The sequence below is a fragment of the Chiloscyllium punctatum genome, chromosome 42, assembly GCF_047496795.1.
Source record: "Chiloscyllium punctatum isolate Juve2018m chromosome 42, sChiPun1.3, whole genome shotgun sequence".
Taxonomy (NCBI): Eukaryota; Metazoa; Chordata; class Chondrichthyes; order Orectolobiformes; family Hemiscylliidae; genus Chiloscyllium; species Chiloscyllium punctatum.
In genome coordinates, this window is record NC_092780.1 from 19,426,445 (window position 1) to 19,441,797 (window position 15,353).

A 15,353-nucleotide genomic window follows, 5' to 3' on the forward strand; every position below is an offset into this window, starting at 1 on the left:
TCTAAGTCTACCCCTCCCAATTATTCTTTAGCTACCTCATTAATAAATGTAACAAATATCCTCTGCATAACTGTTCAGATATTCCCAACAAATGGAATTGATCAAGACTCTGCTTAATCGAAAATAAATCATATTTAGTATTAGCCAATTAACAATTATACACATTCATTATTTTATTTATTCACTCCTTCTCAATGCAGACATAATAACTTATTATATATCTCAAGAATTTCCTGCTGTCTGCAATTAGAACAAGATATACTCTATCTAATTTCATGAAATTTAATTACTCTTTTCATCTTTTTTATAGTCACTTAAATTATGCTGGGGTATTTATTTTGCACATCTGTCAGGGCTCATTTCTCTTTATTACTTTCCTCTATTATATACTTAACACTAAAATTTTGCACGTCCTCAGAGTAAGTTTGCACTGCTGACTTAGTTTGGTGTCCTTATAAAAATAGTTAGGAATTTGAATCCATGTTCATATGTTTAATAGATTTGAACTTCCTGTTTGATTCACTCTCAGTGGTTCAAAATTTAAGTGTTTGTAGAGTTGCAAGCTGAAGTCAATGTCTGAAGTATACACCCACTAGATGAATTACAATGTCCCTTCTGGCCACTTCAGGGCACAGGCTGTAAGATTAAACCTGAGATATATCAATGACCGTATACAATAGAATGTAGCAATGCATTCATGTTCTTATATTGGACTCATCTGCTAAAAAATTGGAAGTAAATTGTGATCTATAGCATGTGATTAACTTCACCACTGTTAAGAAGGCATCATGTTCACAATAATTTAATTTGCGCGTAAAAGATTTATATTATTTCCTAAAACGTCACAGGAATTAAGAAAGATGGGAATTCAGTTTTGAATAGAAGCCCTTTTGCTTTGTTTTCTAATGGCCATCCTGTAACTTTTCTGATCAAAGCAAGCATCTTCATAATGAATACAACCATTTACAATACACAAAGCTATTGACAAACCATAAATTATTCTCAAAATTGTTGAGCTCTAACTATTGGGCTTTGACAAAAGGTCATTGACCCAAACTATTAACTGTTTCTCTCTTCACAAGAAAATGGGGTGAACAGTGGAGATTTGCGCAAGATAATTCACTGGAGCTCACAGAGAGAAAGCTTCTTTGGAATGCCCCAAAATGGACATTTTCCGATGTTTGGTAAAATTCATCCTTGCATCTCTGCTCACTTAATAAAATGAGACATTTATCAGAAATTAGGAGGTGAACATGTCCAATATAATTATATATTCATTATGAATATTGACCATTAGGCCATAGTTCCACCTCTCAATTAGCTCATGACTAACCTCTACTTTAACTACTACCTTCCTTTTCTTCTTATCTCTTGATCACTTAAGCTAATAAACTGCGAGTTGCATCAGTCTCAAAAAGATCATTTCACCAAGGCTACACAGCCATTTGTGGGGGAGCGTTTCTCATTTCGATCACACTCCATATGAATAACTGCTGAGAGTCATAGAGTCATAGAGGTGTACAGCACAGAAACATGCCCTTCAATCCAACTCATCCATGCTGACCAGATATTACAACCTAATCATTTGCCAGACTTGGCCCATATCCCTCTAAACCCTTCCTAGTCATATACCCATCCAGATGCCTTTTGAATATTGTAATTGTACCAACCTCCATGACTTCCTCTGCAATGAAACCTTGCATTCTTTAGAATGTGGCTTGACTCGACGTGCTTGTTTTAAGACTGGCACTAATCAAAAGGACATGGTATCCTGATTTCCTTCTGCAGGTTTGTGCGATATTATTGAAGCTCCCTCAACTATGTGCCAAGATTTGCCAGAAATTGATTTTATCATATTTTATTTGTCGTGCTTTTAGTGAAATATAATGCATTTTTCCAAAGTCTACCAGTTTGCTTGGAATTTAGAAAGCCTTGTTGGTTAAGGTAATGCCTGCAATGGGTTGCCACCACCAGACACACATTCTCCTCCCCTCCTTTGTCAGCCTTTCACAAGAACTTTTACCTTCAGGACACCTTGGTCCACTCCTCCTTTACTCCCAACATGCCCCTACAGCCCCATGGCACCTTCCCCTTAATCACAGTCGGTGTAACACTTGCCCATTTACTTTCTCCCTCCTCACCATTCAAGGCTCCAAACATACCTTCCGGGTGAAGTAGCTCTTTATGTGCACCTCACTCAATCTAATCTACTGTATTCGCTGCTCATAATGTGGTCTCCTCCATTCTGGGGGAACAAATTGCAGACTGGGTGACCACTTTGCAGAGCACCTACGTTCTATATGCAAAAAAAGACCCTGAGCTTCCAGTTGCCTGCCACTTCAACACACCATTGTGTTCCCTGGCCAATATCTCTGTCTCAGGCTTGCTGCAATGCTCCAGCAAAGCTCAACGTAAGCTGCACGAACAGCACCTCACTTACTGCTTGGGAACTCGACAGCCTTCTGGACTTAATATTGAGTTCTATAGTTTTAGGAGTTGAGGCATCTTCCCCCATGTGCTTACCCCAAACCCCACACTTCAGGCCTTCTCATCACATGGGGTACCACCACGCACTACCCATTGTCAGCTACTAACAGTCCCCATTCACAGTTATTGATTCTCTGGCTCTCACCTTTACCCAGTTCTTTGTCTAACTGTTTTATCTCTTTTTGACCTCTATCTCCACCTATTATTTACTCAACTCTATTTCCCCACCCCATCTTCTGCATAAATGCCAACTATTTCTCTGCTACTATCAGTTCTGAAGGAGGGTCACTGAACCCAGAACATTCACTCTGATTTCTCTCCACAGATGCTGTCAGACCTACTGAGTTTTTCCAGCAATTTTTGTTTTTGTTCCACCTGACTAAAATCTGGATTCAGGTGCCAAAACTAGGAAGGCAATCTTGTAGACTCGTTAAGCTTCTTCGGCAGCATCTTCCAACCTAATACCACTATTGTTGGTGTGGTGAATAACAACAAGAAAAGCCCAAGGCTGCTGGCTGATATATACGCGCAGAACAGTGGCCAATAGAATGTATTGCAGTAAAGTGTGAATTGATGCACTTTGGGAAAACTAACAGGACATGGAAGTACAAAATATATGGAAGTGCCTTACCCTAGAAGTACAGAGGATCAGAGGGATCTTGGTGTGTGTGCCTACAGATCCTTGAATGCAATAGAAGAGTGGATGAGGTGGTTAAGAAGGCATATCGGACACTTGCCATTATTATTTCAGTCACTGAATACAAGAAGTTATGATGGCACTCTATAAGATGTTAGTTAGGTCATAGCTCAAGTAGTGTATGCAGTTCTGATCATCACACTATAAGGATATGATTGCTCTAGAGGGTGTTTCAGCTTTGAAGAGAAACTAGATTGGCTGAGGTTGTTTTCCTTAGAGTAGAGAAGGCTGAGAGGGGACTGAGAATTACACAATGATGAGGGGTATAGTCAGGGTACATAGGAAGAACCCTTTCTCCTTAGTAGAGTAATCAGGAATGAGGAGGCATAGATTTAACGTCTGCGGTAGTTTAAAGGGGATCTAAGGTAATTTTTTTTTTCACCTAAGAAGGTGGTGGGTATCTGGAACTCAGTGCCTGAAAGGCTGGTAGATGTGGAAATGATCACAAAATTTAAGAAATATTTAGATGAAAACTTGAAATGCCGTAGAATACAAAGCTAAGGTTAAGGTGCTGAAAAATCAGACAAAAGAAGTTTGGTGTGTAATGTCCAGTGTGGGTACAATAGGCTAAGGCACCTCTTCCTGTGCTGTAAACATCTATGTCTACCTCGAAGGACAAGGACAGCAGGTGCATGGGAACATGACTGTCTGCAAGTTACTCTCCAACCTTCTCACTAACCTGACTTGACTCACCAATTAAGTTGTACTGGTTCAAATTGTGTAAAGCTAATCTCAAGAACTTCAGCTTCATCAGACTATTACATGAAAAACAAAAGTCATAAATTGAAATCTGTTCGTGTTTAAACATTGCCTCTTTCAGGCTGATTCAAACTATCAATTTGTAGCAATAGTTTTACAGTGGAAAATCCATAGTTGTAGGTGCAAGATGAAAACAAATGTGAATATACTTACTGTAAGGATGAAAATATTTGTATTTGGTTTTTAAATATGGCTACAGTGTATATGGTCACTATGTACTACATGGTTAAACATCCATAAACCCGTGAATACTGGAAATCTGAAATAAATAGAGGATCCTGAGGGTTCTAGTATTATCCAACATCATAAGAATTGGCTTGGCTCAAATAGCTGTGACGAGAAATGCAGTTGTAAATGGGATTCCCACAATTTATTTTTGCTCCAGAAATTCTCTGTTCCATTTCAAAATTTATCGTGCTGATTTCTGGAAACAGTTTTCAAAAGATGCCCATTTCAACTTGTATATCTAAGAAAATTATCTTCTGAATACTTATGTTCAAGATTAATTGGGAGGGTAGGACCACAGAATCCTGCAACACAGGTCATTTGGCCTGTGTTTCCTGTACTGGCTTTCTGAAAGAGCCATCAAATTAGAACCATACTCTTTTCCCCATAGCTTAGCACTTTTCCCCTTTTCAAGCATATATCCAATTTCTTTTTAAAGTTTCCAATAAATATGCTTCCTCCAAACTGTCATTTTACATCATAGTAATGGACTGCATTGAAACAAAAAGAAATCCTTCCTTATCCTTTTCTCAATTTTCTTAAATCTGTGTCCTTTGGTTCTCAAACCTGCTGAAAGTGAATAACAGTTTCTCCCTTTTGACTCTTTCTAAACTCTGACCATTTTACAATGGCGGTGAGTTGTTGACTTATTTTTGAGTGTGAACTTGGAAAATGTAAAATCACAGCAGATTAACTTAGCCACTCTGTGATTACGTTAATTACTTAGATCTATTTTCTTGATGTACATCAAAAAATAATAGAAACAACAATAGCTGAAGAACATTTTATTATTTATGATTCACATTGGTCTTTTTATTTACAATTATGCATATTTTATTTCAACTTTATCTAATTTTTGATACCAAGTTGTACTATCTGTGACTACTTGTTAAAAAATACTTGTTTTCAATATTTCTACATTACTGTCAGAAATTTCTCTAATATTTAATAAAGAGAACTCTGATCATAACTTACTTGAATAATTTCAATGCTGTACAGTTGTACTAAGTAAGCAGTAAGGAAGAACAGGGTAAATCCATTTGATATTGTTAATAATGTAGCAATAACTCAGTGCAGCAAACACATCGTAGCAATGCTTAGGAATACAACAGCTTGCAACATCAACTTTTAAAGGTATATATTAGGCTGGGTTTTGAACATATTGAAAAAAAGCCTATCAGGCCCATAAATGCTCCTCCTTTTCATTGAAGAATGTGCCTTTATGCATCATTCACAACAATTCCAGTAATGGAGACTCTTGGGGTAATTATTTGAGCATTTTTTGAAGTTTTTGGAGGTAACTTGACATTTATGACATCACTAGATAATGTATGCACTGCCACCAATCGTCATTCCTAACATACTTTTCAGAATTTCTGCATTGAGGTATTATCTTTAATACAAAGCCTAATTCAAGGAACACATGTTTGTATTATATATAACCATGTATTATATCCTATCCAATGGACAAACTGGAAAAGGGGAACTCTGCTGATGTTAGGTCCTATATTTATCCTTTAAGCAATATCATTAGAACAAATTTTCAAGTCAATTATATCATTGTTATCTGTGGGTCCTTGTTTTACAAATTGTGCTCTGTTCAGTGACTATACTTCAAACATTCTTGACTGATTGTGATAGGTGTTATATAAATGCAGGTTTTCATTGAGCCGGTGCCAGTTTACCATCTATGATGTCATAGGTAGTCATAGAGTGCTCTGTTGTCAATACCCAGGGCAAATTTGTTCCTATTACTCAATGTATCCTTCTGCCAGCTAACCACAATTTATTTGACTTAAACAATTAGGTGACTAATGATGCATACAATAAGACAAGAACATTGTTTATGTGAGTTTTTGCTACTTTATTTTGATGACACTTAGTCTGCAATAATACAATACTGTATATGGCAAGAATAGTTCTCACACATCTACATGAAACATGGCAGTATAAATAATTTAAGTGAGAAAATAAATATGATTCATTTGTATTAAACAATTACTTGCGTCTATGCACTTTGGCCACTTAACTCACAATCCCTTTAAGAGGCTACAAAAGTTTCTTGTCCCATTTTCACCACAATGTGGAAATATTACACATACAACTTCATACAAAAAGCTCATAAACACAACTTCACAAAATTGCCATTGGTGTGGATTGCGTATCATATTCTGTTATTAAATTAATGAACAGAGTATTGCTTTAGATATGTACAGGTACTTACCACTTATAATTTGAGACTGGCAACATACAAAGAAGCAAACATTAAAGCAAAAGAAAATATTCTAAATGTCGTGGGTAAATTATGTTTAAAAACAGAAATATCTTCACTAAGGAAAGGTTGTCAAAAATGTTTTCCATCGGAGGGAGGGTCAACAATTTGTGTGCCCTCCTTCAAACATTTAAAATAACACACTTCAGAAGCTTGCAATTTTTTCAAAAGTTACTGTGTAAATCTATAAGTACCAGATATCTGAAATACACATTGAACTCATTATGAATAAGACTTTATAAACTGTTCCTAGCTTATTTATTTTCTCTGCCTTCCTCTCTTCTCTGTGACAGAATGCATCTCCTCCTGTTTATGAAGGTTTTTGCTTTGGCTTCTGGACTGTTCCCTTGACTACTTCATGTATGGATAGGGGCTGTGGGCATAGGTTTAAGTTTCCAAGTTCTCCAATCAGCATTTCCAGTCCGAAAAATGTTGAGGTGTTATCTTGCCTGTGACACTGGAGATCAATTATTTTGGCCTATCCTTGCTTCAAAGTTCCTGTTCACACCACAATAAAACCGAGGGCAATTCACACCAGTGCCCAAGTGTAGAGTAGAAAGATTGAAGCTAGAATTGGAAAGTAATGGAAATATTCAGTAGATCTGTCAGCTTCTGGACACAGAAACAGGGTTAAGTTTTCAGTTACCAACACCTCAAGTTCTGTTTCTCTCTGTCCAGACGCTGTTTAATCAGCAATGTATTTACTGAATTGTCTAGTTTTATTTTGAAAGGACGGTGGATTATGTTATCATGTCCTTGTTCTATCATATTGAAAAATAGGAATTTAAGGAATTAATTTTGTTTTGTCACTTGCATTAACTTCATGGATGTTGAATCTAGAGTTGAACTATTGCTGGCTTAAATGAGCTTTTTTCCAACTGATTAACTATTTCTATGCTGTAAACAATGCCAGCATTCATTCCAAATTAAATACTGTGTATGTGTTGTCCTATTGAGTAATATTTCCAACTAGACAAAGTAACAGACTGCGGTTTTATTTTTAGGCTCTCTGCTTTCAAAAAGAAAGTGAAGCTCTCTGATATTGTGAAATGGCCATCCTATGTTTTGGTCAGGACGTTTTGTTCAGTTTGGAAATACTTAACCCCACTCTGAGTAGGGAGTGCAATGCTCTTGGAGATTTAAAAGAATTATTAATACATGCTGGATTTAATGCACTATAGAGTAAGTGCTTTAGAACATGAAAACATATTGACTTTTCTTCCAGCACTGACTTTTCATAAAGTGAGTCATTATATGAAACTGGATAGAAAGTTCTAATATCGATCAGCTTGGTCATGATGGTTGCCTTTGCCTCTGTTTTTAGGGGGTATTGCTTTCTTCTTGGTCTTTCTCCTCCTCGAGATGGCTCCCTTGCCAAACTGCTTATTGTCCGACTGGTTGTGGTGGCGGGAATACCTTTTGCATTTGCAGGAAGTTACCACTTGGATTTTGTAGGTCCTTGTCTCCTGGTTTTGGCACTCTAACCGGACACGCTGGGTTCGCGAGTGGGCTGGTACACACCGATAGTCAGAGGTCTGATGCCGGCTCCACCACCTAACCCGGCCAATGGAATTGGGCAGGAGATGGGCTGGCAAACACTGACCGGAGCAAATTAGCTCCCTCACTGGTTTCACACTGCGACATGTTCCATCTGATATATATCTGGTGGATCGAAGCTCCCGGCAACTGAATTCTGTTGCTCCTACATTGGAAGAGACATGGCAGATTGATCACTATAAGTGCACAGCCACTGAAAATCAGGTGCGTACATAACACAGAAATATGATCAAACAATGATAACCTGAAACTGACTTAATCGCAGAAAGTAATGCTAAGTATTTTTGAATCTGCCTTTGAATACTGTTGATGCCAGAAATCTGTAATAAAAGCAGAAAATGCTACAAATACTTGGCAGATCTGGCAACCTCTGAGGAGAGAGAGAGACAGAGAAGACAGCGAGAGAGAGAAATTGCCAATATTTTGTTAACTCTGTTTCTTACTCCTTATGCCCCTCTTCCAAGAGTCCTTTCCTTATGAGTAAGTGTTGGCTAATGCATTGATACACAGGAGAAAAGCATAATCAGCCCAAAACCTGGCTGCATTCAAATATGCATCTTTTCTGTCAGGATAACAGGATAGCATCTAGGAAGGGAATTCTAGAGAATTTTCTCTTCCCTAACCCTGAGGTACTGAGCCAATGTACCATTGCCCTAACTCAGCACAGACCAAAGACCCTAGACTATGTTGCTCAGCTTTCATTGGATGAACTCACTAACATATGAAGGGTTGATTTTAACTGATTAAATTGATGTCTCAAGTCTCCAGAAGATATGACACTATCACTACAAAGACACTCAATAGGAGTCAGTGCTAAAATGTCAGAAAGTCAATTACAACTTCAGCCATTTTATTAGAGAAAAGACCTGAATCAAGAGGAAATGCATCCAGCATGGCCAGTACAGCCTTGAACATAGTTCAGGAAAACCAATTCCTATACTCTTATTAACCTGAAATTCTTCTGTGTAATAAATTAAAATGCAAAGGAAGCAGTTAGTTTGTTTATCTTCAGTGTTTAGCAATGAACACATCACCTTTCCACAAATAACTGCTGGAGGTCAGGTTAGTACTCTAATGCTAATTACCTTACATCAATCGACTACAAGGCAAATTCACACAAGCGGATGGGCCATAGGCTACCAAATTAAATACCTTGGCTATCTATTGCGAAGGTCCATGTAAAGATTTGCACTGGAAAAAAGGAATGTCATTTATTTTTTCTTAAAAAGTAAATGAAAATATTCTTTCTCTGTGCAATATGAAGATTACTTCTAGAAAGCAAGGAGTCAATTGAGTCAGCATGCATGAGTTTGTGTACACTTTTTCCTGTCTAATTCCACAATATGTACAGTCCCACTAGCTACCCAATAGTCCCATCATTTTTATATACGAGTACAGATTAAATTATTTTTGGATATATTTCTTCATCTCACTCACTGACATCATTTGCTTACTTGATCAAAGGTATCAATTTCAAGACAGACACTGAATATACCCCAAGTCTTCTCACATTTCACCTTCACATTACAAAATCACTCTACTTCAAGCTAGTTGTGCACAAAGCACCTTGAGATGATTTGAAATTATGACATGATGTGTAAGTATCAGAGCGAGCCGAGCACACAGACTGAGTGTATAGTGGAGATCTGTATTGAATCAGTTAACCATGAGAGAACATTTCCACCAGTGCTAGGGGGACTGTAGAAAACTGATTATTCAATTTGACAAACTACATGCAACATAAAAGCTGTGTTGATCTGCCAACCAATTGACACTTTGGAAATACCATTGCAGTTTGTTTGCCTTCATACAAATTGGTTTCTGAGACTCTCTTCAGCTGCCAGAATTTTCACTGTTGAGCGAACTGCTGCTCAAATCAAAGTTGTGGTGACTTCCATACCATACACACATTCAGACCATCCCAATCATGTGACTAAGAAAACAGAAAAAAACAAACCCATATAAGTCCAAATTCAGCAATTTAATCAGCACTCTAGGACTTACTCCTGAAAATATTTTTAAAAATTGTCAATTGTAATGAAGAATAAACCAGTCTGTGAGACATAGGAAGGTGAAGGGTGTTATGGCATTTTGGAGGCACTCCTGTGGCACTGCTCACACGTAATCTCGATCTGGAGTACGTGTGCTTTAGCTGTCAGGAGTTACTCTTGGTTAACTTGGACTATGGCTTAGTGGTGCTGGAAGAGCACAGCAGTTCAGGCTATGGCTTTAAGAGCTCAGCTACACACTGTCAAATTCAGGTGATTCCAGACAAAAAAAAACACTGATACGGTTTTTTTTCCGAGTGCTGGTATAACTGCTGTCAAATTTCAGGTTCCATTTTTCAACTGGCAACTTCGATATAAACCTCCCCTTGCAGTAACCTGACGCCTCTCGATTCCATTGAAAACTTTAAGAGGTTTATCCGCGGTTTTTCTTCCCCCGCCCCCAAGATTGTTTTACATCTTTGACAAAAATGTGCGTCTGCTGAGGAGCATGTTGCTGTAGCTATGCCTGTAACTTTCACATTGAAACGTCGATGTGATGTGCCTATTGTTTTGTGTGCAATTGTACATGATGCAGTAACTTCTGAAAGAATTGCTCCAACTATTGGAAATTAGAAACCAGTCTATAATGGTGTGCACAGCAGCAGGCTCCCAGACAAATCAAGAACACTTAACCAAAACGGCATGTAACAAACAATTGAATTCAATCAGGATGTGCAGTCAAACCACATTAAACAGAATCCATGCACCTTTATGTTTTACAACATGTAACCATGCTGGAGGTGTACAGGCGCGAAATTCTTCATGAATATATAAAGAAAATACTGGCAAAAGAAGCGGATACTTACCCAACCTGCAAACAAATAGGCAGAAATGGAATGGAGGGAAACATGCTCAGAATGGGAGCGTTAACTCTGATTTCTGTGCACAGATGCTGTCAGACCTGCTGAGCTTTTCCAGCAACTTTTTTTTTGGTAGCATTTCACTTAGTTCCACAAAGCGACCCAGCCACTCACAAACTTGCAAAAGAAGAGGATACTTACACAACCTGCGAACAAATAGGCAGAAATGGAATGGAGGGCACCGAATAAACAGATGCATTTTGGAGATGGTTTGGGGAATAACTGCAGTGCAAAGGAAAGATGGATTTTTTTAATACAAAAGGGAAACTTTTTCTTTTCTAATGCACCAACGTGCATTTAAATGTTACCACATTCCCTATCTCAGGATATCCCTTGCATCACCTGTGACCATCAGTCTGATTCTACGTGAGGCTTAGAATGATTGCAGCCTTACCCCTCACTTGCAGGGACTGGCTTCGCCGCCTGCCTCCGTGCTTTGCTTGGTTCACGCTGTGATTCCTGACCTCGGCGCGAATCTCCGGGTACTCGGGAATGATTTCGGTCGCATCGTTTTTCAGAGTTCCCCAACCTTCGGGCCGGCTCAGGCAGCCCCGGAGCAGGGCGCAGATACAGGCGGCTACCAGACACGGCTGGAGGAAGCCCATGATCATCCCAGGAAAAGCCAGCAGCTCCTAAACCCCCAACCTGAGCAACACTTTCTGCAGCATCTCCCCTTTATAGAGCAGCTTCCCTCCCTTCCCCCCTCTGCAGCAATCCCACCTCCCAGTAGCGCCTGAGTACAGCACTCACGTCTCGTTTTTTTTTTCTCTCACCAATCTTTCGATAGGAGGCTGAGTGACAGAGAGAGAGAGAGAGTGTGGCCCGACGCCAAAAGAACTTCCAAACTTTCACATTCTCAGGAACGACTGTTGGGACCTTCCTACCTCCCAGGCTCTCAAAAGGATGTATTTGATTTAAAAAAAGAAGGAACATTGGCATCTGCGACTAATCAAGTTAATAATTGTTTTATGATAAAAGATAAAACATTTGAACTTCTGCTTCTTTAATTATCAAGAGCCATCGTTAATGTATTGAAATTAGAATCTCCGAGACATCTCTGAGAGATTATTATCCACGCCTTCTTTCACATTCACGAGTATTGGTGCTAATCGTAACTATGTTAATTGTAATTATGTTCATAATAAAAGCAGGTGTTGGTTTATGGGATGGGGTAGTCGGGAGGGAAGGAGATGGAGGTCATTTCATTGTCATTGGATACTGCAAAGTCCCTTAGACACTGAGCTCCGATTTAGTTTCTGAAAGATTATAAAACAAAATGAAGCAGAGTAACATTTCACTCAATAAAAACCGAAAGAAGTGCAGATGCTGGAAATCAGGAACAACAACAGAAGTTGCTGGAAAAAGCTCAGCAGGTCTGGCAGCATCTGTGAAGCGAAATCAAAGTTAATGTTTCGGGTCCGGCGACCCTTCCTCAGAATGGGTCTGTTAAATCTGATTTCTCTGCATAGATGCTGTCAGAACCTCTTCTGTTTTTGTAGCATTTCACTTAACTCCACAGTGCCCCAGCTACTCACAACCACAGTCTCTCATACATAGACACTCGTCCACTCTTTCTCTCATTCATCCACTTTCTCACATCCATTCTCTCGACCATCCTCTTACACATGCTCCTCCACTCTCTCACTCATCCACTCTCCCATACTCACTCACTCTCATTCATCCACACTCTCTCATTCATTCTCTCAACCACTCTGTTTCACTTTCACCACTTTTTCTTTCTCATCCATTCACTCCCTCATGCACTCATTCAAGCACATTCATTCACGTTCTCTCTCATTCATCCACTCTCTCACTCATTCATCCCTCTCTGTCACTCACCAAACGCTCGTCTCCCACTCATTCACCCCCTCACACACATACCTACCCCCTCTCACACACAAATCCACTCTCACTCATTCACTCCCCACACATACTCACTCTCTCTCTCATTCACCCTCTCTTTCTCACATACTCTCTCACTCATTCACCCCTCTCTCACATACCCTCTTCTCTCACTCATTCACACACTCTCACTCATTCACCCCCCACGTACTCTCTCTCTCACTCATTCACCTCTCATACTCTCTCACTCATTCACCCACTTTCTCACTCATTCAGACCCTCTCACACGGTATTCACATTCCCTCACTCATTCACCCCTCTCTCTCATACCCTCTTCGCTCACTCATTCACCCCCCTCACACATTCAAACCCCTCTCATTCATCCCCCACATTCTCTCTCACTCACTCACCCCTCTCTCTTACATACCCTCTTTCTCACTCATTCAGCCACTCTCACACATTATTCACCCCCTCTCACTTATTTAGCTTTTCTCACATAATTCACACTCTCTCACTCATTCACCCTTCTCTCACAGATACACCCCCTGCCCCCCAACTTTGTCATTTGCTCTTTGACATTCAACCACTCTCTCTGACTCATCCACATTCTTTCACACACATACTCATCCATGTTTGTCTCTCATACACAAACTGCTTTCAGACTTTGGGAAGCATCTCTTGCGCCAATCTGAATGGAGAGGCAGTGACCATGCCGGCTAACATCGCCAGGGACCACAGTGACACACACAGGATAGTTATTGTACTGCAGCTCACACATAGTCCATTGCATAAAACCAGTTTAAGTTTCTTTTTATTCAGACTACTGGTTGAGAGTCACAAACCTTGTATTAGAAGCAACGTCTGTGCAAATGACTGGAGTATAATTGTGGTCTGAGCGGTGTAGTCTTCAAGATAGAAACTAAGTTTAATGTTAAACAATAAAATATGAGTAATTGTTTCGTATTAATAGTGATGCCTGAAGGCTTTTATTGCGGACAATGTTAGCCAATGCAGTGGCGTCTTAGATCCGAGGTAAACATTTTCATATCTTCCCCCTGCCCGAAGAATGGGAATCAGTCTAATTTCAGTCTCCATTTCAAGCGTGACTCCAAACATTCTTTTCGGTCAGTGATTCTTGGTTAATTGATAATATTGATAAGGAGTCGCCAGGACACTCCCCTGGGGATTAGAGGCAGTATGTTTTCCCCCAGTAACTGCAGCTCTGCCGCTTCCCTTTCCTGTGCAAGGCGACGTTTCGTTAAATTAACAGTAACAAAGAGAGCAATTCTCTGAGCGACTTCCCGAACGCTTTAGGACAATAGTCAGTTGATGTCTGCGCGCTGCAGAAAGACGTGCCCCCTTTTTCTGTGAAAATGTGGCCTGTCAAAGTCACAGCATCATTAATCAGAGGCCACAATGAAGCTCTCTGTCTCCCACCTTAGCCCCTCAGACTCAAATCAGCGTAAATCACAGGGCTCAGACATTCAGCCAACCGCCTTCCTGCCCCTCTCTCCCTGTTATAGGGTCATAGAGATGTACAGCACAGAAACAGACCCTTCGGTCCAACTCGTCCATGCCAACCAGACATCCCAACCTCATCTAGTCCCATTTGCCAGCACTTGGCCCATATCCCTCCAAACCCTTTCTGTTCGTATACCTATTCAATGCTGTAATTGTATCAGCCTCAACCACTCCTCTGGCAGCTCATTCCATACACGCACCACCTTCTGTGTGAAAAAGTTGCCCCTTAGGTCCCTTTCACTTGATTCCCCAAGATACCAGAACACATACAAACATACATGTAATGTATGGAATAATTGGGGGAAACAGTAGCTTGATACAAATACACATGTAATGGTTTGCATAAACCAACAATTTCACCCAGATATTGCTTACCCTCACCTGAGGGCAAAGCTTCACACTTATTTTGATTCACTGGGATATGGATGCCATCCCAAACTCTACTGTGTATCCACTGAAACTCTCAGCCTATGAGTGACAATAATGATCCCTCCATTAACGTGACATGTTATCCGGACATTACCATATTGCTGTTTGTAGGAATGTGCAGTATAGAAATTTTCTGCCACATTTCCTATTTTACATTTGGTGACTACCCTTAAAAATGATTCCACTGACTAAAATGCTTTGGCAGTCCTGAAAGACATTACAAAAAAATACAGTATTTTAATTTCAATACAAATTCATAAAATGTTAACCAGTAATGTTTTCAAGGAGTGTGAGAATTGGTTGAATTGAAAACTTGGACATTGAAAGCAAATGTTATTGTTGACTCCTATCTTTAACTTGCCAGATGGCGCGTATGATATCCAGTACTGGATGAGAAGGAATTTCCTCCAGTTAAATATTTGGCTAGATAAAAACAAAGTGCTGGGAAACTCAGCAGTTCTGGCAGCATCTGTGAGGAGAGAAACAGAATTAGCATTTCAAGTCCTAACCCTCCATCCACCATTTTCAGCTAGGCCTCTTGGATATAAATCAAGAGCAGGAACCATTCCATCACACCCCACCCCCTCACCCACTCCCTACCTCCCAATCCCAGGAACACCACAGATAAGGACATTCTCTACTGCTGCTGTCACTGC

The 15,353-nt window shown here is 39.8% G+C and overlaps 1 protein-coding gene across 1 annotated transcript; it reads right to left on the reverse strand.

The window, feature by feature from the left end:
- Positions 1-4,938: 4,938 nt before the first annotated feature.
- On the reverse strand, positions 4,939-11,571 carry sost (sclerostin). Its single transcript, XM_072561588.1, has 2 exons — positions 11,300-11,571; positions 4,939-8,142 (listed from the first exon to the last, which is right to left on the reverse strand). Exons 1-2 carry the CDS (start codon positions 11,514-11,516, stop codon positions 7,715-7,717), a joined length of 645 nt encoding a protein of 214 aa, XP_072417689.1. The 5' UTR covers positions 11,517-11,571; the 3' UTR covers positions 4,939-7,714.
- Between the last annotated feature and the right edge of the window lie 3,782 nt (positions 11,572-15,353).